Source organism: Rattus norvegicus, chromosome 13 (assembly GCF_036323735.1).
Source record: "Rattus norvegicus strain BN/NHsdMcwi chromosome 13, GRCr8, whole genome shotgun sequence".
Lineage (NCBI taxonomy): Eukaryota > Metazoa > Chordata > Mammalia > Rodentia > Muridae > Rattus > Rattus norvegicus.
This window is the reverse complement of record NC_086031.1, coordinates 79,986,945-80,007,082: the sequence shown is the minus strand read 5'-3', so window position 1 is coordinate 80,007,082 and position 20,138 is coordinate 79,986,945. Positions and strand designations below refer to the sequence as shown.

The window sequence follows — 20,138 nt, the reverse complement described above, 5'->3', positions numbered from 1 at the left end:
CACAGAGTTTTGTTTTAGAATAATTCTGTACAAATTGCATTCTCCCTTCCCTTCTCTAGGACTGGAGATAAGAGAGACTAGGGATGTGGATTCTGGTGGGGAAGATCAAAATTCAGAGCTCTCCTGTTTGCTACAAAGGAAAAGGACCTTTGAGGTGAGAGGTGTGTGTGTGTGTGTGTGGGAACAGTCAGGAGGCAGATGACCAGAGGAGCCCCGTCGGGAAAAGGAATCTGTAGTTCTTTTCCTCCTGACTTTAGTTCCTTGAGTATAGCGCAGAAAAACTTCCTTTATTCTCAGGTCTTATATCTTGGCACAGAGCCCTTGATCTTCAGCACGAACCGCTCTTGTCTGAAGGGATTCTGTGTCTGTTCAAGTTGCTAGATCGGGGTGGAGGGAGTTCAGCTGACAACTCTGACAGGACAGCTCGCCCAGGCAGCAAGTTTGTGGATCCCCCCCGCCTGCACCTCCTTTTCTATAGGTGCCACATGCCACAGTTTATACACAGACATGATTTGACTGATTGTTGTGGTCCAGGCCTGGAATAATTTTAATTAACGGGAAAATGGTCCTCAATCCACTGATTAGACCTCTTCAGGTACAACGGGATAAAAGCCTGATAATTTGGATGGAGTACTCTTCTTAAACGGCTACTGTGGGCAGGGCAGCCAATGGGAAAGCCAGGCTGACTCCCACCTGATCCAGTGAGTAATTAAGAGACCGTTTTTTTTTTCTTCTCCACCTCTCTCCCCTCTCCTCCCTGCTCCCCAACTGAAGCTTAACAGGTCGGTGGTAATTTGGAGACTTTCAGGGGTGTCGCACTGGAAGCTTAAACAAGAGCCAAGGCATCTTGTTCTCCTCCCAGACACTGACCAGCTGGGGTTGAAAAGCTAGCAAGTGAGAGAAGGAAGGAGCCGGAGGTAGAGAAGGTGGGAACGGCAGCTCTCAGCAAAGTTTGACAGGGTCTATGGCCATGAGCGAACTGGCCACGCAGAAGTCTGGCGAAGGCACCGTGTCTCGCCTGCTCAACGTGGTGGAAAGTGAGCTTCAGGCAGGGAGGGAGAAGGGAGATCCTACAGAGAAGCAACTTCAGATCATCTTGGAGGATGCTCCGCTCTGGCAGAGATTCAAGGAAGTCACTAATGAAATGATCGTGACCAAGAATGGCAGGTGAGTTTGACCGCAGCCTGCTTGTGCCGGCCTTCGCTTGGCGAGGAAGGTAAGACGCCTTTAGCACTGAAGAGGCTGCCACTCTTAGGTCAGAGGCTGCAGACTCTGAGTATCTTAAAGACAGTCTCAGCTGGCTGCCACTCAGCCAACCTAACTTCTTGGAGATCATCGGAGTAGTGGAAGAGGAAGGCCACCTGTCTTATACACATATTATGTGGGGAATTATTTTGCAGGGGAGCATGCCTCATGCATTAGGGAAATGGACTCAACTGTCAGAAACTGCTATCAATTTTTGATCACTGTGTCCCCTGGAGCAGACCTGTGCTTAGTCCTGTTCAGATAATGTGAAAGTTGATTTTATCTGGAGACCGGACAGTTGCTTCGTAAGCACAGCGAACCTGTCAGACAATTTTGATGAGTTGAAGATTGGGCTTAGAAAGGCCACCGCCTCTGCCTGCTTCCTTGGGCGCGTTGAGGGAGAGTGTTGAGTTTGATTGTGTGTTTCACATAGTTATGAGTATGGAAAAGTTAGCATGGTGTGGCAACAGGGAATGAAGCCCTAATGTCCCGGTCTCCGGGAAGAGAAGTTTTCTTCTTCTGTTCTCCCTGCAAAGAGTGGGAATTGCAGATACCGCTCCCTGCTGGTGTTTCTCAGATCCTGTGAAGCTTAGCCAGTTAAGTGGCTTTTGACGGAACATTAAAAGCTTGTGCTTAGCAGAGGAAATGCAAATATTTTGAAAGAGACTTGCACTCCTGTGCTCACACATTTTTGGGTACCCATGGGCACAAAAGCACCTTCAGTAGTGTTGGTTGAGCCGGGACTCTTATTCTGACACCTGGAGAGAAATTTCGCTTATAGAGAAAAGTTGAAACCAGTTGTATCTCAGGCTGGTTTTTGTCCTTGAGAAAAAGCCTTCAGTTCCTAGTGCCTTAGTGTTCTAATTCTAAACAAAACACCAGCCCGAAAGTGAGCTATCCTTATGTGGCTGAGAGGCTTAAGAACCTGGGAGCCATTGCATGACAAGAAACTGTGTTGTGAGTCAAAGTCAGGTGGTGAACACGTACATTTTGTAAACTGCGAAGCTACCAACCTCGTCTAAGAGTGACTTTTTTTTCCTTTCCAAACAGACCCCTATATGTGTACTAGACATTTTATTGCTTTGAATATTTGAAAGTTTAATTTCACGTTTCTTCTCTTGATGCGAAATGTTTTTAACTTCAAAGGACTGCCTTGCATTCTCAAGTGGATTCGGCCCCTTTCAAAGAGGAGCGCAGATGCACTTGTGAATTGCAGCCTGTTGTGTGGGGCGCATTCTGCTTGTGCTGGGTTACTGGGTGACCAACTATATGCCATTATTTGGCCGTCAGAGTGACCCTATAGTGCAATCTAAGTGAGTAGAACCAAGAGATGAACTATGCTTCAAGTATTTCAATAAAGGCAATAGGATTCTTGGAGGCATTACAGAGTCCACACCGATAGCAAAGTGTAGCAGAATGTCCCTTTGCCACTTGAAAAGAGCGTTTCTTGCCTGCTTTTTTTTTTTTAAACCTCAGCAACATTTCTTTCATATTTAAAGTTTAAAGTTACTTGTGCTTAACGTCATTCCTATTAATTACGTGAATTTGTGTGTGTGTGTGTGTGTGTGTGTGTGTGTGTGTGTGTGTGTGTGTGGAAACAGTGAACTTGTGGCCAAACTGGTTCATTGCTGTGAATGAAATCTTTTTCTTTACCTTATGTCTGCTGAGCCTCCTCTGGGGCCAAAATTTCCCCAGGCGTTGGGCTTTATGCTTTTAGAGGAGGAGGGGAATGGCTGTGGCTTCAGGGGATATCAATGGAGCTTGCTCAGGGCCGGCTTTCTCGATCCTTGGGTTTTCTGATTGAGGCTTTAGTAGACTTTATTTCCTCACCATAGACCACCGCTTTCCAGCTTTTTCTCCTCCCCACTTCCCATCTGTTCCCATGTCTCCTTTCTTCTCCCTGTGTCTTCTCCAGATTCCCGCTGCCTCCCCAGCAGTCCTTCTCCAGGGGAAGCTGCATTTCCACCTGGCTCTGTGCATTACCAACCTGTCGAGTTTTCCAGAACCTTCGATTTGATCAGTGAGCTAAGCCCTGAACACTTGTACTCGCGTGGCTCCCTTTTCTCCTCTTTCTGCCTTGTTCCCACTGCAAATTCAACAACAACAGCGGCAGCAGCAGCAGCAGCAGCAGCAGCAGCAGCAGCACCCATACTTTTAGCCACTGATGTTCGATAAGGTTTCAGATCTCATGGTAACTACAACACGGCTGGTCTGTGCTTGCTCTCACCTCCATCCTTGAGAATTTATATGTTAGGTGGCAGAAAAGAATTCAATTCCGAGGAAACAGGCAACTAAATTAAATCTCTTGTAGCTCTTTCCTTCTCTCTTCCTTCCTTCTCCCTTCTTTCTTCCCCCATCCCCTCTTTTTCTTCTTACCTCCCTCCCTCCTTCCTTTCCTCCCTCTCTTCCTCCCTTATCTTTCTCCCTTTCTTTCTTTCCAGTACTGAGGACTGCTTACACACTAGGCAAGCAATATACTATCGAGCTACCCCCAGCCTTCTTTTAAAGGGTCTCACTAAGTTGCCCAGGCTGGGCTTGAACCTACTTGGAGCCCCAGGTTGGTCTTGAGGTGTTTCTCATGCCTTAGCCTCCTGAGTAGTTGAAACAGTAGTCTGTGAGTTCAGTTGTTTATCTCTGAACACTTTCCTCTGAGAGGCATGTATATATCTGCAATTATTAGCTTTGTACAGATTTTAAGAATTGGAAGCCTTTTTGGCATTGGTACCTACTGAGCTTCATAAACGAGGGCTGGAATTCGGAGTTGGAATCTGTTGCTAACTCGGGGTGCTAGGCATCCCTAGCCCGGCTGGCGGCATCCAGTGAGGGCAGCACAAAGGAGGAAGAAGCGAAAATTGCACCTCAGGTAGGTTCATCTCCGTGTCTGCATAGCCCGTGAACTACTTTCTCTACTTTTTACAGTTACAAATGATATCACAGCTATCTGCATACTCTGCTTCTAACCCGATGCGACTGCTCTCTTTCCCTCTGATTTATATGGAGCTGACAGCTGCAGCTGAGCTCATTTCTGCTTACTTTCATGCATTGACATTCATGGGCCATGTGTTTCATAATCATAGAGCCTGCATGAGCATGAACACAGCACAGGCACAGGCGCGAGCGCACACACAGACAGACAGACACACACAGACAGACATACACACACAGACAGATAGACACACACACAGACACACACACACAGACAGACGCACACACACAGAGACAGACACACACACAGACACACAGACAGACACACACAGACAGACACAGACAGACAGACACAGACACACAGACACACACAGACATACAGACACACAGACACACAGACACACACACATACAGACACACACACAGACACACACACACAGACAGACGCACACACACAGAGACAGACACACACACAGACACACAGACACAGACACAGACAGACAGACACACACAGACAGACACAGACAGACAGACACAGACACACAGACACACACAGACACACAGACACACACACATACAGACACACACACAGACACACATACAGACACACACACACACAGACAGACAGACAGACACACACAGAGACAGACATACACACAGACAGACAGACACACACAGACAGATAGACACACACAGACACACAGAGAGACAGACAGACAGACAGACACACAGACAGACACACAGACAGACACAGACAGACACACAGAGAGACAGACACACAGACAGACAGACACACATGGACACACACAGACAGACACACATAGACACACAGAGACAGACACACAGACAGACAGACAGACAGACAGACAGGCAGACAGGCAGACACACACACACACACACACACACACACACACACACACACACACACACACACACCTTAATCCTGACAGCTCTACTGAGCATCTGATGACAGTTACTGTCTGATGAGCAGAGTGAGGAAGGTATTTTTCCTGAATGTTGCCTTGGACTGCCACTGTTCTTCCCCTCCTTACAAAGCCTGCCTCATCTCTTCCCCTCACGATAGCCCTCACTCCTAGCCATTTTCAACAGGGCTATCTCCCAAGATTCCTGTTGGTGAAATGAAAACTGGATAGCGAGCTTCACAGTAAAACCAAAGTCAGGTTTGCAGGTAAAACTCAATGCCCATGACCCATCAGTTATGGTGTTTAGGGAGACATTGCTCACGTTGTCACGTTTCCTCTCTCTTCTCTCTCCAAACCCTCTTGCTTTTTTCTTTCAAGGAAGATTTAAGTGATGAGGGTCTGTGATTAGAGGCTGATTCACCATATGCTTTTAAACTCCTCAAAGACTCTCGACCCTCTCTGCTTAGTCAAGCTTTGGGGGGAAAGTGGAAGGAAAAAAATCACTTTGGATCAAAGTGGATTTCATCCCTGATAGCACGGCCTTGCTCTGAGCGATGGCCACACGTGTCTAGATGATGTGTCAAAGGTCATTGTGGGTCAAGACAAAGAAGGGGACAGGGTTGATGAGGTGGAAGGAGATTAGCTCAGCTAAGAGGAGGTCTCATCCAGATCTAAGACCTTCGGCAAGCTGACAGATGTATTTATTCCTTGTCTCGATACAATGCCGATTAAAATGATGTGTTACCGTTTGGTTCATTCGCATGTTGACCTCGAAACGAAGAATAATTATAAAGTTCTTGGCAAATGGAACACTATAGGGTATAACACAGTTGATCATCCAATCATTTTTCATATAGGACCTCATTCCGTGCTTCCTCATTTTAATTGACAGCATTACTGTGTGGTGTGATTAATATAACAGATTACTCATCCATGTAAGGCACACAGTTCAGTGGGGTTTAGCATATCCCCAGAATTGAAAATCCCTCTCCACAATTGATTTTAGGACATTTTCATTGTCTTCCCCCACCAAAGAGCACCATATCTTTTAGCCATCACCGACCCACTAGTCTACTTTCTGCCTCTGTAGATTTAGCTGTTCTGGTCTTGTGATTCTTTGTGAAAATTTTGTCACTTAGCCAAGGGTTTTCAAGGTTCATGTATACTGTAGTGCAGAGCAGTACTGAGGATCTCGAGACCAAATAAAACCCCAGCAAATGGATGTAACGCATTTAGCATCTACCCATCATTCAGTGCATCTGTTTTCATAATCCACTGCTACGACATATCTGTAGTCACGTGTTTCCATCGTTTCTGCATACATGCTGAGGAGTGGAACTCCAGATTAGCCAGTAACTCCATGCTTAGTCAGACATGGAACTGTGCCATTTAAATCCCTCCATAGGACTGTAAGAGGGGCTCCAGTCTTTTTCCTTCCTCACCAACATTTTCTGTTGTTTTGCTTTTCCACTGTAGCTGTCCTTGAAGGCAGGAAGTGGCATCTTACTTGTATGCTTTTAGGATGGCTAGCGATGTTGAAATATCTACTTGTGAAGTCATCGTTTCTTTACAATATCAACTTTATCTCTGAATTTAAAAAGAAGGAAAAGATACCATTATGAGATTCTTCTTTGGGGACTGGAGAGATGGCTCAGAGGTTAAGAGCAATGGCTGTCTTTCAGAGGTCCTGAGTTCAATTCCCAGCAACCACATGGTGGCTCACAATCATCTGTAATGGGATCCGATGCCCTCTCTGGTGTATCAGTGACAGCATACTCATATACATAAAATAAATCTTTAAAAAGAGGTACTTCTTCACACAATAGAGCTTTGAGACTAAGAGCAGGGTTCTATATGGACAAGCCTATATGGACAAGCCTATGGGGGCATTTCCTTCTCTTTGCCCCAGCAGATACAGCCTTTTCTTTCAGTCTCTTGGCTGATAGGCTTATTAGAACCTTTGGGCCTTTGTACTAAAACAGGGGCATAGTAACATCTTCTTGTGGAGAAGGAATACTTAAATGAGGTGTAACTTACTCTAACCCCCGGGTGCATATCGTAATTATTATCACCAGAAAGTGACCTTGCATTAAATTATCTATCTATCTATCTATCTATCTATCTATCTATCTATCTATCTACCATCCATCCATCCACCCATCCATCCATGCACACATACATGCATGACTTGGCTGGCCTGGAACTTACCATGTAGACCAGGCTGGTCTTGAACTCATAGAGATCCACCAGCCTCTGTCTCCCAAATGTGACTGTTCACTTAGCCATTGCCCCTAATAATGAGTGACCATACTCTATTTGTATGTGTGTGTGTGTGTGTGCATGTGTGTGTATGTGTGTGTGTGTTTATAATGTACAATGAAGTAGAGCAAAACAAAAACAAAAACATATCACTTTAGGAGAAGCTTGGGGCCAGAAGACAGAGTCCATTTGCAGCCATGGCTCCTATGAATAAGAAACCTTTTCAGCTGTTAGAACGACTTTCTGGGTCTGTAGGTCATTTATCTAATGTCCATGTTTATCTTTCTTTGTGAATGAGAATGTTAAAATACACAGAGAGGAGGAGCAGTTCAATCTGATATCAAGAGAAAACAGAGGGGAAAGCACCTTCTGGTTCTATGATGGAAAATAACAAAAGAAATGGGAACAGGCAAAAGGATGTTACATCACCAACCTTCCTGGTGGCCTGAAAGGGAATTCATCTCAAGAAGGGGAGTGAGGTGGGACTCTCGAGTCTCAGTCAGGAATACAGGAGGGCAGTGCACTTTCTCGTGCATTTTCTCCCCTGGACATTTTGTTCGATGCAGGTGGTCTTTATCGAAGCGCAAGTCACAGCAGGACATTTTTATAAAGTTGCAGGGACTCAGTGAGTTGATTCTTGGGAAGTGTTTATTACGATACCCAGTGAATGTGCCAAGTACTAGCCATCTGCCCTTAGACTCGTGGCTTCCTGCTGGCCAGTCCTGCTGTCGTTCTAGAGTCTCACCTTGGGTCACTTTGGACATTATAAGTAGATCATTGTCAACCCTGCCCCTGGCTGGCAGGAACCACCTCCATCTGCTTTTCCTCCTGGAAACAGGAAGTCTAGAAAGAACTGGGGACTGAGTGATGGCTGCTATGTCGTTTCTTTGTGTGTGCTCAGCAAGCAGTGGGATCAGAAGTCAGATGTTTAGGTAAATGCAAGCAGTGGCACTGTTCTAGAGGGGAGAGGAAGGATCAGTGAATCCATGTCCGTCTCCCTCCCTGTTCAGCCTGGGCATGGGTATAGGGAGACTCTGGAAGTCTGCAGGAAGGGACCTCTAACCATTCAGCTGAAATCCCCGTTTCCCCTCGCTTTCCGATGCAGCCGTCCACACGCTATTACCTTTACTCACAACCAGGGTTCTGTGTGAGTCTGGGGAGGTCTGTAGCACTGGGATGCGAGGGAGAAAGCTGTCTGTGAGTGTGGCCATTCTCGGTACATCTGAGGACATACTTGTCTGTATGGTCTTCTGTATGAAATGACCAGACTGGTGGTTCGCACAGATTCTAACCCGCAGAGCAGTGCTTTATAGTCAAATCCCAGTGTCAGAGGCGAGAAGCCTCTGGGACCAGGATGGGAAGAGGACCTCTGAGATCCCTTCATGGCTGTTTCTGACTTCCTTCAGGCGGATGTTCCCTGTTTTGAAGATCAGTGTCACGGGACTGGACCCTAATGCTATGTACTCCCTTCTGTTGGACTTCGTCCCGACCGACAGTCACCGCTGGAAGTATGTCAACGGGGAATGGGTACCCGCGGGCAAGCCAGAGGTCTCCAGCCACAGCTGTGTCTACATTCACCCTGACTCCCCCAACTTTGGGGCTCACTGGATGAAAGCTCCCATCTCCTTCAGCAAAGTGAAGCTGACCAACAAGCTTAGTGGAGGTGGGCAGGTACGCGTGGCCTCCCCACACACCAATCAAGAAATATCAAGGGTGCATTTAGGCAATTAGAGAGGTCCTCATCAGCCTCTTTGCCCACAGAAGCCAGTTATTTCCTGGAGTCCAAATGTAAACAGGAATAAACAGCTCTTAATTGGTGCTTCAGTTTTTAATGGACTTCCCGATGTTAAGAGAACAAGAGTGCACTAGTTTACTTAATCATCAGGCTCTTTTCCGTTTTGTCTTGTGTGTGGTGCTTTTTACCCAGCCCAGGGAGGGAGATGTTTGTGGGTACTGGGGTTTTGTTTCTCTCTCTCCCCCCACCTTTTTTTTGGTGTAAGTGGCATGTTGGCAACAGACAAATACCTTAATAAAAAGCTGCTCCTAAATGAAATAATTACTTCTTCTGCTTGGGCACTACGATAATTATCAATAGAATATTGAATCAGCTTTCGTTTTTTCCCCCCAGAAAAAAAAAAAAACCCATACAATCCAAACAAACCTTAAATAAGGAAGGTTTTATTTAAAATCTCCAATTAGAGTAAACAGGACGGGAAGCCTTTTCCGCCTCCATTTCTGTGGCGGGTTGCAAATCCAGCTCCCTAGGTTAGAAGGTTAGTAACTTTACAAAATGCAGACTATGTGGGGGTGCAGGAGGTGGGACCTGGAGGGGGAACAGCCTGCTGCTCTCTCTCCCCAGCCCTCCCTCATATTTGGCTTCCTTTGTGCCCAGCCTGTGTTTTCTCCTTTCTCTTTGTGCTCAGTGGAGGGGACCATGGGAGTCCACTGTTTAGGGGGTAATGCAATCCCAGGCTTGGTGCAAGCCAGAATGTTACTCATTAAAATGGAAATTTGAAGGTTAGTTGTTACTGCCCTGTTAGATCTCACAGCCGGAGTCTTTCAGTGGCCTCTCATTTAAATCGAGTTGGGTAAGTTTTGTATAACCCTCTGGTGTCAGATCTCCTTAGCCTGTAGGTACTAACACATCTTGAGTTACTGGGATTCTTCATATATGAACAAATATATATTTGAATGGACTGAAATGTATATTGTTGTGCTGAACACAGGCATCAAGAAAACGGAAGCCTGGATTTAGGTAGGAAATATAAGAACAGCTTTTCCTGGGCTGTCTGCGGCCGACTTGAGTGTGAGCATCAGTACAGTGCTGGCTGGGAGTGTCTGAAAAACATCTCCCCACTCATCTGACGTAGGATTTCATGGGTGCCCCTAGTCTGGGTGGGGTGCCGAGCTTGGGAGGACCCCAGGGTGCTGGCTGCTGATCAACTGTGACACAGCAGGCTTAGCCTTGCTTTTTAAAATGTCTTCCCCTCCCACTCAACAGATAATGCTGAATTCTCTGCATAAATATGAACCTCAGGTTCACATAGTGCGCGTCGGAGGCGCCCATCGAATGGTCATGAACTGCTCATTCCCTGAAACTCAGTTCATCGCTGTGACTGCTTATCAGAACGAGGAGGTAAATGAGTGTGTGTGCCTGTGCCTGGCATACAAGTGTGTGTGTGTGTGTGTGTGTGTGTGCATGTGAGTGTGTGTGTGTGCATGTGAGTGTGTGTGTGTGCATGTGAGTGTGTGTGTGTGTGTGTGTGTGTCTGTGTGCGCGCGCGCACGCACGCGGGCGCCTGTGCACACATCTTTGCCCCCTCCCCCTGTATTGATTCGTGTGAATGTTACACAGAAGACCATGCAGAATTGGTGGGGAATCTTTTTGTTGCAAGCAAGACTAAATAGAATTTAGAGTTTTGAGGATCCTGACGCTCAAATCGGTGATAAGGCTGAACGGTGAGGTGTGCTTAGGGGCTCCTAGGCCAGTCTGTCTGCCAAAGGCCCATACGTTACTCAGCTTTCTGTTGCTACTACAGTATAGGAGACAATACAGAGAAAGGCTTTCCTTGTCTTACTGTTCTCGAGGCTCTTTTTACTGTTATGGGGAAAAGAAAAACCTCCTCAAATTCCTTGCAAGGGCATATCTCAGTGATCTGGAGGCCTCTGACCAAGTCCTAACCTTCAACATTCCACCAGCTCCCAGGGGCACCAAACCTTCACACACGGACCTTTGAGACACCCTCACAATCCAAACTATAGCAGCCCACCAGAAGCCACCTGGTGCCAACAAGATCCAGTTGAATAGGGCTATAAAACTGCTCAACCCTATGGGAAAACTGGAGTCTTTGTTTTGCTGATGTGTCTGAAAGGGGTGTGGACAGGAAGGGTGGCAGGCAGCTTCTCCCTTCTGTTTCTGAAGAGTGTGGGGTTGACACCTGTGTCCTCCTGTGGTTTTTACAAGACTCTGTGTCTTCTTGTCAGTTTTTTTCTCTCCGAGCACAGTCAGGTTTTTTCTTTCTTAGTAACCTGAATATTGACAGAGTTTTTAGAATCCCAAGCCTGACTTCTCAATGAACTGCTTTGAGTCTGTCTGGGGGAGTGGGGGGAGGGCGTTCATCAGGAGAATCATCAGCAACAACTGGGCAGCACTGGATACCTTTTGATTAAGCTTAAATGTGAAAGATAATATAGGTTTATTTTAAAAAATACAGTGATGGATAGCGCAGAGTATGCAAGGTAAAAATAAGAATTAAAAGGCAAAATGCATTATTTTTTGCTTTTGGAAGTGCACTTTTATGGATGCTATAATGACCATCGTTAAAGTAACCCCTTCCCCCATTTGCTATATGTATGGAGATTTCCTCACATAAATACTCTCATCTTGTAAACCTTAGCTTAGAAGTTTCTTTCCTTCCTTCCTAAACAACTCTATAGTCCACAGTGTATCTCTTTCTATGAAATTACAGTCAGGCCTATCTCTTTTTCTTATAATACTCCCAGCATTTGTTTATAGACATCTATGGCATGGCATGTAAATGGCTTCCTGCCCCCAGCAGAATGTAGGTTGTTTTATGTTCTATTAGATATTACGCTGCAGTGAGCGTGCCAGGTAATCTATCGTGATTTGCTTGTGTAGCGAACACCTAGAGACAGGATTGCTCCACATGGGGAATGTATGTTGCAGCATACGTTATTAATAAATAGGCCACATCTGCCTAAAATGGCATCTCATTGGCAGCCTTCACACAGAAACGGCCCCTTGGCAATCTGATAGGTTAAAAACCCAGTAGCCTCTGGCTGCTTTAACTTGGCCCCGGGGGACAATTTCTAGAATCTGCAGTGTTTGGTTTCCCAGAAAGGGCCCTGTTGATCATCAGGTAGGAAACTGGCATTTTGGTTTCTGTAGGTGAAATGATGTTGCAGACCTAGTTTGGGGCAGAGAGAGAGCATGAGGCCGTTCTTTTATAAAGCAGCCCAGGCTCTTGACAGAAGCCTGGCGGTGGGCCAGCAGGAGAAGATACTCCCATAATACCCCTCACTGCTGCTTCTCTCAAGGTAACACCCACCTTCTCTCAGCCAGGTTTTCTCCACTTCTCTCTGGGCGGAGTCCGTGTTGAAGGGACTTTTGTGTCTCTGGGAAGTGTCCCTGTTCATCGGCCTAGGCGGTGGCCACCTCTAGGCTCTTGCTCTTAGCCATTGGCTCCTGTCATTCCTGAACCACCTTCCTGGCAATGGTGACCCTTTTAGCCACTTCTTGAATTTGAACACGTCCCCTGGAGATGAAGCTATGTAAAACCTAAGCACAGAGCCTCCTACAGCTTCCCCGGGTGGTTGAGCAGGTATGGGGCTTGCTGAGGGTTCCCTCAGTTCCATCCAACCTCTCCAGGCTTCACCCAAGAGAAACACCAGGGTAGCTGCTCTGTCCGGGCTTGCACCCCTCTCTCCTTTCTAGAAAGAGCTGGGCTTTTACTTTTCTTCCCTCACCCAGCGAGTCATGGGCTCTTGCACACATCAATATTCTGTTCACTATTTCTTCAAAAGTATTTGCTGGTTATCAGCACATGCTGGCTCTTACCACAGTCGCTAGAAAGACTGCAACGAACAAAACAGGACGGATGCCCTTTTCAGGGCTCCCGGTTAGTGGGAGATGAACACAGATGTTCTCCCCCTGCTTCCGGCTCTCTCTAGCCCCGCCTCTATGTCTGTCTTTCAGTATGTCTCTGTATCTCTGTCTTGATCACTATGAGAGATGGAGCTGGTGAGGGGAAAAACGCAGACTTCGAACTGTAAAGTTTTACACTTTCCCTCTCCTTTATAACAGTCTAATACTTCCCTCTCATTGTAAAAGCCACGTGTTAGCAGACAGATGCATTTTGTGGTGTGTCACAACGTTCTGTCCTGTTCACCGACAGAATGGATTTCGATGATGTACAGGGATGGTGGATGGGAACAGATGATGTGATTTTGAGTTTACATGGCCTGGTGGGCAAGTGGTTACAGGAGAACAAGGGACTTGAACTTGAGCACCGTAAGTGAGGTGAGGTGGGAAGCACCGGTGCTGTGCTCCCCACTGCGTGATAGGAAAGGGAGTCCTTTATGGCAGAACTTGGGGACTCTTGGGTAAGAGTGAAAAGATTAAAACAGACACAGAAGGAACACCCATTCAGAGCCTGCCCCACATGTGGCCCATACATATACAGTATGTATCCAATTAGACAAGATGGATGAAGCAAAGAAGTGCAGACCGACAGGAGCCGGATGTAGATCTCTCCTGAGAGACACAGCCAGAATACAGCAAATACAGAGGCGAATGCCAGCAGCAAACCACTGAACTGAGAATAGGACCCCATTGAAGGAATCAGAGAAAGAACTAGAAGAGCTCGAAGGGGCTCGAGACCCCATATGAACAACAATGCCAAGCAACCAGAGCTTCCAGGGACTAAGCCACTACCTAAAGACTATACATGGACTGACCCTGGACTCTGACCTCATAGGTAGCAATGAATATCCTAGTAAGAGCACCAGTGGAAGGGGAAGCCCTGGGTCCTGCTAAGACTGAACCCCCAGTGAACTAGACTGTTGAGGGGAGGGGGACAATGGGGAGAGGATGGGGAGGGGAACACCCATAAGGAAGGGGAGGGGGAGGGATTAGGGGGATGTTTGCCCGGAAACCGGGAAAGGGAATAACACTCGAAATGTAAATAAGAAATACTCAAGTTAATAAAAAAAAAAAAAAAGAGTGAAAACAAGGAACGGAAAAGGAGGAGCAGTGAGTCTGTTAGCACTGCAGGGCTCTCCCAGTTCCTGACCCTGTGCCCACTTCGTTCACTGCTCGCTTTGCACATCGGTCACCATTTTCACGCCACAGTACACTAGTCAGTGCAGGGGTTAATGACGAGACATGGGGAGGGAGTTGTGACTTTATAACCGTTCCCAGGGGGAGACAAGGGCTCTCTGCCTGTCTTGCACTGTCTCACTAACACTTCTTGTCTTTGCAAGATAACAGCTCTCAAAATCAAGTACAACCCTTTCGCCAAGGCCTTCTTGGATGCCAAGGAAAGGTGAGTGGGATTTCAGTCAGATCTTGCCAGCTGAATTCTGCAGACACGAGGCTTCTCGAGCAGAGCTGGCCTTTGCCGTGCCTTTGCTGCAAATACGCTGCAATGCTCAGGTTACCGACAAACAAACTCAACAAAGTTCAAACCAAGTCCCAGGTGTTTGTTCCTATAGCAGGCCCTGTAGTCCAGGATAGCCCACAGCTGTCAGTATTTCACCATCCTTGTTTTACTGTGGATTAATGAAGGTAACATAGCCACCTTAAAATGTGATTTAGATTTTAAATAATTTACTCCGTACTTTCCCCAACTTTTAAGAATATGTGTGGTGCTTTGTTTTATTTTGTTTTTTTCAAAGCAGGGTTTCTCTGTGAAGCTCTGGCTGCTCTGGCTGTTCTGGAACTCACTCTGTAGACCAGGCTGATCTTGAACTCACAGAGCTCTGCCTGCCTCTGCCTCCTGAGTGTTGGGATTAAAGGTCTGCACCACCACCCCTGGTTTGTATTTATTTATTTATTTATTTATTTATTTATTTATTTATTTATTTATTTATTTGAGGTATGATCTCAGGAAGACCGGGCTGGCCTTGAACTCTCTGTGTATCTGAGAATGAACTTCTGATCCTCTGTTTCCCAAGTGCTGGCTTACAAGCATGTGCACCTCCTTGCTTCATGTATGTGGGGCTAGGATTGAAGCTTGAATATTGTGCATGTAACACAAGCTTTTCTACCAACTCGGCTATAATCTCCAACCAGGAATATGGTTCTAAAAATTCCCCCTTTTGCTTCAGACAGGATCTCTTTATGACTTCATAGTGCCCATTTCGCTACCTCTGCCCTGGAGTAGTGGGGTCACAGGCGTGTATCCCACACCCGGCTTTCAATTTTTCTTTTCCTCTTTCTTTCTTCCTTCCTTTCTTTCTTTCTTTCCCTCTTTCCCTCTTTCTTTCTTTCTTTCTTTCTTTCTTTCTTTCTTTCTTTCTTTTTTTTTTAAGAAGAAAGTTATCCTTAGTGCAAGAAACGAGTTAAAAAACAATGGGAAGTTCCTATTTCTCAACTGTGAGGAGAGAAGTTAGAGATTTCCTGGGGCATGACTGGTGATCTACCATTTTGGGTGAATGTCTCGCTAGCTTCCCACCTTTCCTTTCCATGGAGGCCAAAATGAGATAGAGCAGCGTCCCCAGTTCATGCTTTACGGATGGTTCCTAAAGTTCAGCCAGAGTTGCTTTTGAATTGTTCCAATTTTACTGACCAAGTTTCAATTTTTTTCAATTATTTTTTTAAGATTCATTTATTACATATACAGCATTCTGCCTGCAGATCCCATTACAGATGGTTACGAGCTACCCTGTGGTTGCTGGGAATTGAACTCAGGACCTCTGGAAGAGCAGGCAGTGCTCTTAACCACTGAGCCATCTCTCCAGCCCCCACTTATTATTTTTAATGTCTAATCTCTCCTTGTCCTTTTCAAGGTTATCATTTTAAAGGACTGCCATTTTGAGTGTATGCCACAGGAGTCTGTCCTGTTCGCTATCCGAGAACATTTTGATGCTGTAGAGGACGTACTTGGATAAGTTTTTCAGATAGTTGTTCTTTAGTTGTCCTGAAGAACAAGTTGATCCAGGATGTGACAAAATCTAGAGATAGTAGCTATGCTGTGATGGAAAGAGTTCAGAAACCTGCTGGGTGGTGGTGGCACAGGCCTTCTTCAGTCCTGGCACTCAGGAGGCAGAGGCAGGTAGATCTCTGTGAGTTCAAGGCCAGCCTGGTCTAAGAGTGAGTTTCAGGACAGCCAGGGAAAGAAAGAAGGAAGAACCGTGTGGTTTTTCACACAGAGGGGTGGGCGATGGTAGATGTACTATAATCACCTATGGAATTGTCCCAAAGCCCTGTGCAGAGCTGAGCCTCTGTTATTACTGCCTGAATCTTGTGAGGCAGGGAGAAGAGTCACGAAACCAATCAAGTCAAAGTAAAGACTGATGGCTGCAAAAATGACAGGAAAGGAGAAGTGAGGTTGCCATGGTTACAGTGCCCATCAGTGCCTCTGGGAAGGTGAACTCGGGGAGGGTCGTAGCTTTGACCGCGGCAGGCAGGGTTACGTGCTTTATGCTGGGGCGGAACCGACACTGTGACTTTCATTACTCTTTCAGAAACCACCTCAAGGAAATTCCAGAGGCTGTCTCTGAGAGCCAGCATGTGACCTACTCTCACCGTGAGTGGAGTGACAATGTGTGGGGACACTCGGGGTCACATGGAAGTCATCTCCTTTCTTGATCATTTTACTATCCCGATTTCATAAGGCCTAGCAAGATCTGTTCCCGTCCCCCTCCAAACACCCCCTGCCCCCCAGATTCTCTCTCCCACCCGAGGCAAGTTTATGCCCTTCCCAGGTTCTCAGAGAGAAGCCAAGTGTGTAGGCTGGAGAGGCCCAAGCCAACCTTAGGTAGGGCCTTAAGTGGAATTGACAAATGCATGCTCTCTAGGTCTCATGTAACAAAGAACTCTGTAACCGGAATCCAGTTAGTGAGGTGCCTCAGCAGACTGTGGTCTCGAGTGTTAGGACTCAGCCCAGCCGACTTGAGGGCGGGCTTGACCATCACACCTGGGATTCTGAGGCAGCAGTGACATTCCTGGTGGTACCACTTTATCCTGGCCCCGGCACAGCAGAGGCCTTGTGGCATAGCCAGGCTTCTGAAGAGACAGTGGTGACCCAAGAGCAGAGATGGGAGTAAAGTTGACCTTCTCACACACTCTTTTAATTGAAAATAGATTTTTTTCTCATACGATACACTCTGACCACGTTTTCTCTTTTCTCCACTCCTCCAAACACAACAAAACAAGATAGAATAAGGCAAGGCAAAGGCCTTCATTTTGAGGCTGGACGAGGCAACCCAATAGGAGGAAAAGTGTCTGAAGAGCAGGCAAAAGAGTCAGACTTCCACTCTTAGGAGTCCCACAAAAACCGCCAAGCAAGCAGCCATGTATACTCACAGAGACCCGATGCAGGCCCAGTGCTTGCTGCTGTATTCTCTGTTAGCCCAGACGAGCCCTGCTTTAGTTGATTCAGTGGCTGACCCAGTCTATAACTCAGATGTAGTGGATTGCTGAGAATGACTCTTGTTGCCGTGTGAAAGCGATGGCATTCTTCACCCGTCCCAGCCCCAAAAGGCAAGGCACCTTCTAGGATGTGTCTGTGGAGTCTTGCAGAGAAGACACCAGGAAAGCCTTTTAAAGGGACTTTAGTCAAATGATTTCTTGTTTAGGTTAGGGTCAGTGTGGAGCACACCTTCTCAATAGGCAAACTAAATGGTCTTGGGGTTGGGAGTGGGGCCCTCTGGTTTGGTTTTGCCTAGCAGACACCTCTGAATCCTGATTCTCTTAATCAATGTAGAGAAGTTTTACATTTTCTCAGAAATGTCTATAATTTTAATCTAAGAAGCACACTGATAAATAAAGGCCAAGCATGCAGATTTCACACATGCAGGAGCATGAGCGCCTGAGACTCGAGGAAAGGGCAGCATGGTTGGAGGTGAAATAGCATGTTGGGTTATGGAGAGAGCCTTGAGGCTTCTGTGGGTGAGGGGGTTGGGGAGAGGGGAGATGATGAGACATTGTGCAAGGCTGAAGAGAGCAAGCAGTTCCATTCTGGAGGTCAGGTGGCACTGACAGACAGCCTTCTGGGGAATCTGTTGTGATATCCTGTGAAAGTCTTTTGGGCAGCTCTAGAGAAGGCCAGTCAGGGGGAGCCCTGGAGAAGCATGTTCACTACTGCCACTCACTTCTTCACACATCTAGATCTCCCCACAAGGACAGTTTTTAGAGCTCTTCCTATGTGGGAGGTCCCTGTGGAAGGACCTCAGAACATAATAAAAATGTACGTTTTGGGGTGGGCTATTTTGTGCTCCCTTTACCAGGTAGAGCTAATGAGAAAGGCAAAGGGATTGGGAAGGGTTAAACCCACCTGTTTGACATGCGCTTAACACAATAGGCACCCTGTACACGTTACTTGCTTCTACAGCATTTCAAGCAGAAGGGCGGGCTCTCATTCACAACTTCACATTACTGAGGTCTAGGTGACAGTCTTCAGCCACTGCTCGAGGAGCAACTGGGGCCCTGTCTAGTGTCCAGTGTCCATTTCTCATTTCAGCTGAGAAGGGTTTCTTGTTGCAGTGCTGACATGCCTAAGTCTGTTTTGCTTAGAAACCCACTCAAAGTAGGGTATTCTGGTCAGAATCTTCATCAGCCATATCTATGATGCGTTCTGCAGGCTTTCAAAAAAAATTCAGTAAAAAGTTTGTCATGCAGTTAGTTCTTTTCATTTTCTGTGCTCTCAGAATCCTGTTTGTAGGCTCCTGCTGGAAGGCATCATTTTCCCACCGAGTAGAAAAGAAAGGGACCTTTATTTACTCCTCTGTGTAACCCCTTAAACAGCCCTAGTTTGTATCTGCAGTCAGTGGGTTACACACACATCTAATGTTTCTTAAACTAATGTTTAATTAAGCCAGAATGACTTCTGCCGCCTGATTTTAGTGTGGAAATCTCTGTTTTCTCCTCGTCTATTCTAGTGGGAGGCTGGATCTTGTCCAATCCTGACGGCATGTGCACAACCGGCAGTGCCAATTACCAGTATGCGACGCCTTTGCCTCTGCCTGCTCCCCACACACGCCATGGCTGTGAGCACTACGCTGGCCTCCGAGGACATCGGCAGGCTCCCTACCCTTCTGCGTACATGCATAGGAACCATTCTCCCTCAGGTGTGGGACTCTACTAATTAAACCCTGGGGCATGGCGGTGGTGGATGCACAGGTAGACATGAAGTCTATGTAGTATACACACATGGACATGCACATGCACACACACACACATAATTACACCACACAAACACACGCACACACACACACACATACACACATACACACATACACCACACCCACACACACACACATACACCACACACACACACACATATATATACACCACACAAACACACACATGCATACACACACATACACACACATACACCACACACATACACCACACACACACGTACACACACATACACATACATATGCACACGCACACACACCACACCACACCACACAAACACACACACACCACACCACACAAACACACATACACATCACACAAGCATGCACACATACATACTACACAAGCATGCACACATACACACACACACTATACAAACACACACATACATACCACATACACACCACACAAACACACACACACACATACACACACACCCCCAGAGAGAGAGAGAGAAAGAGAGAGAAGAGAGAGTGAAATTATTTCTATGTTCAGGCAAATCAGCATTCATTTAAAATATGAAACAGATTCTCACTGGGCAGTGGTGGCACATGCCTTTAATCCTAGCACTTGGAAGGCAGAAGCAGGGGGACTATGAGTTGAAGGTCAGCCTGGCCTACAGATCGAGTTCCAGGACAGCCAGGGCTGCATAGAGAAACCTTGTCTCAGACCAAAAAAGGATTCTCTTAGTAAAATTTCAGGACATAATGCTTTATTATTTATTTATTTATTTATTTATTTATTTATTTATTTATTTATTTATTTATTTAGAGATAGTGTTTCACATAGCCTAGGATGGCCTAAAAGTATGTAGCCAAGGCTAACCTTGAACTTCTGATCCTCCTCATCTTCAAGTGCTGGATTCAAGTACTATCATGTCTAGTTGATGCAGTACTGGGAGA

General features: G+C 46.3%; 1 protein-coding gene across 5 annotated transcripts in view; it reads left to right on the top strand.

Annotated features, from left to right (window-relative positions):
• Tbx19 (T-box transcription factor 19) overlaps window positions 1-20,138 on the top strand; it is a 32,285-nt gene that overhangs the window by 9,137 nt on the left and 3,010 nt on the right. Inside the window, exons 2-8 of one of the 5 annotated variants that reach the window (XM_039090785.2) lie at window positions 60-154; window positions 775-1,167; window positions 8,759-9,023; window positions 10,354-10,488; window positions 14,355-14,416; window positions 16,560-16,621; window positions 18,975-19,163. In XM_039090785.2, the coding sequence (XP_038946713.1) occupies window positions 965-1,167; window positions 8,759-9,023; window positions 10,354-10,488; window positions 14,355-14,416; window positions 16,560-16,621; window positions 18,975-19,163 (916 nt within the window). In that variant the 5' untranslated portion in view covers window positions 60-154; window positions 775-964. Of the gene's footprint in view, window positions 1-59; window positions 1,168-8,758; window positions 9,024-9,053; window positions 9,626-10,353; window positions 10,489-14,354; window positions 14,417-16,559; window positions 16,622-18,974; window positions 19,164-20,138 lie in introns of those variants that run through there. The other 4 variants (XM_039090786.2, NM_001394230.1, XM_063272363.1 and 1 more) reach the window with 4 other exon arrangements.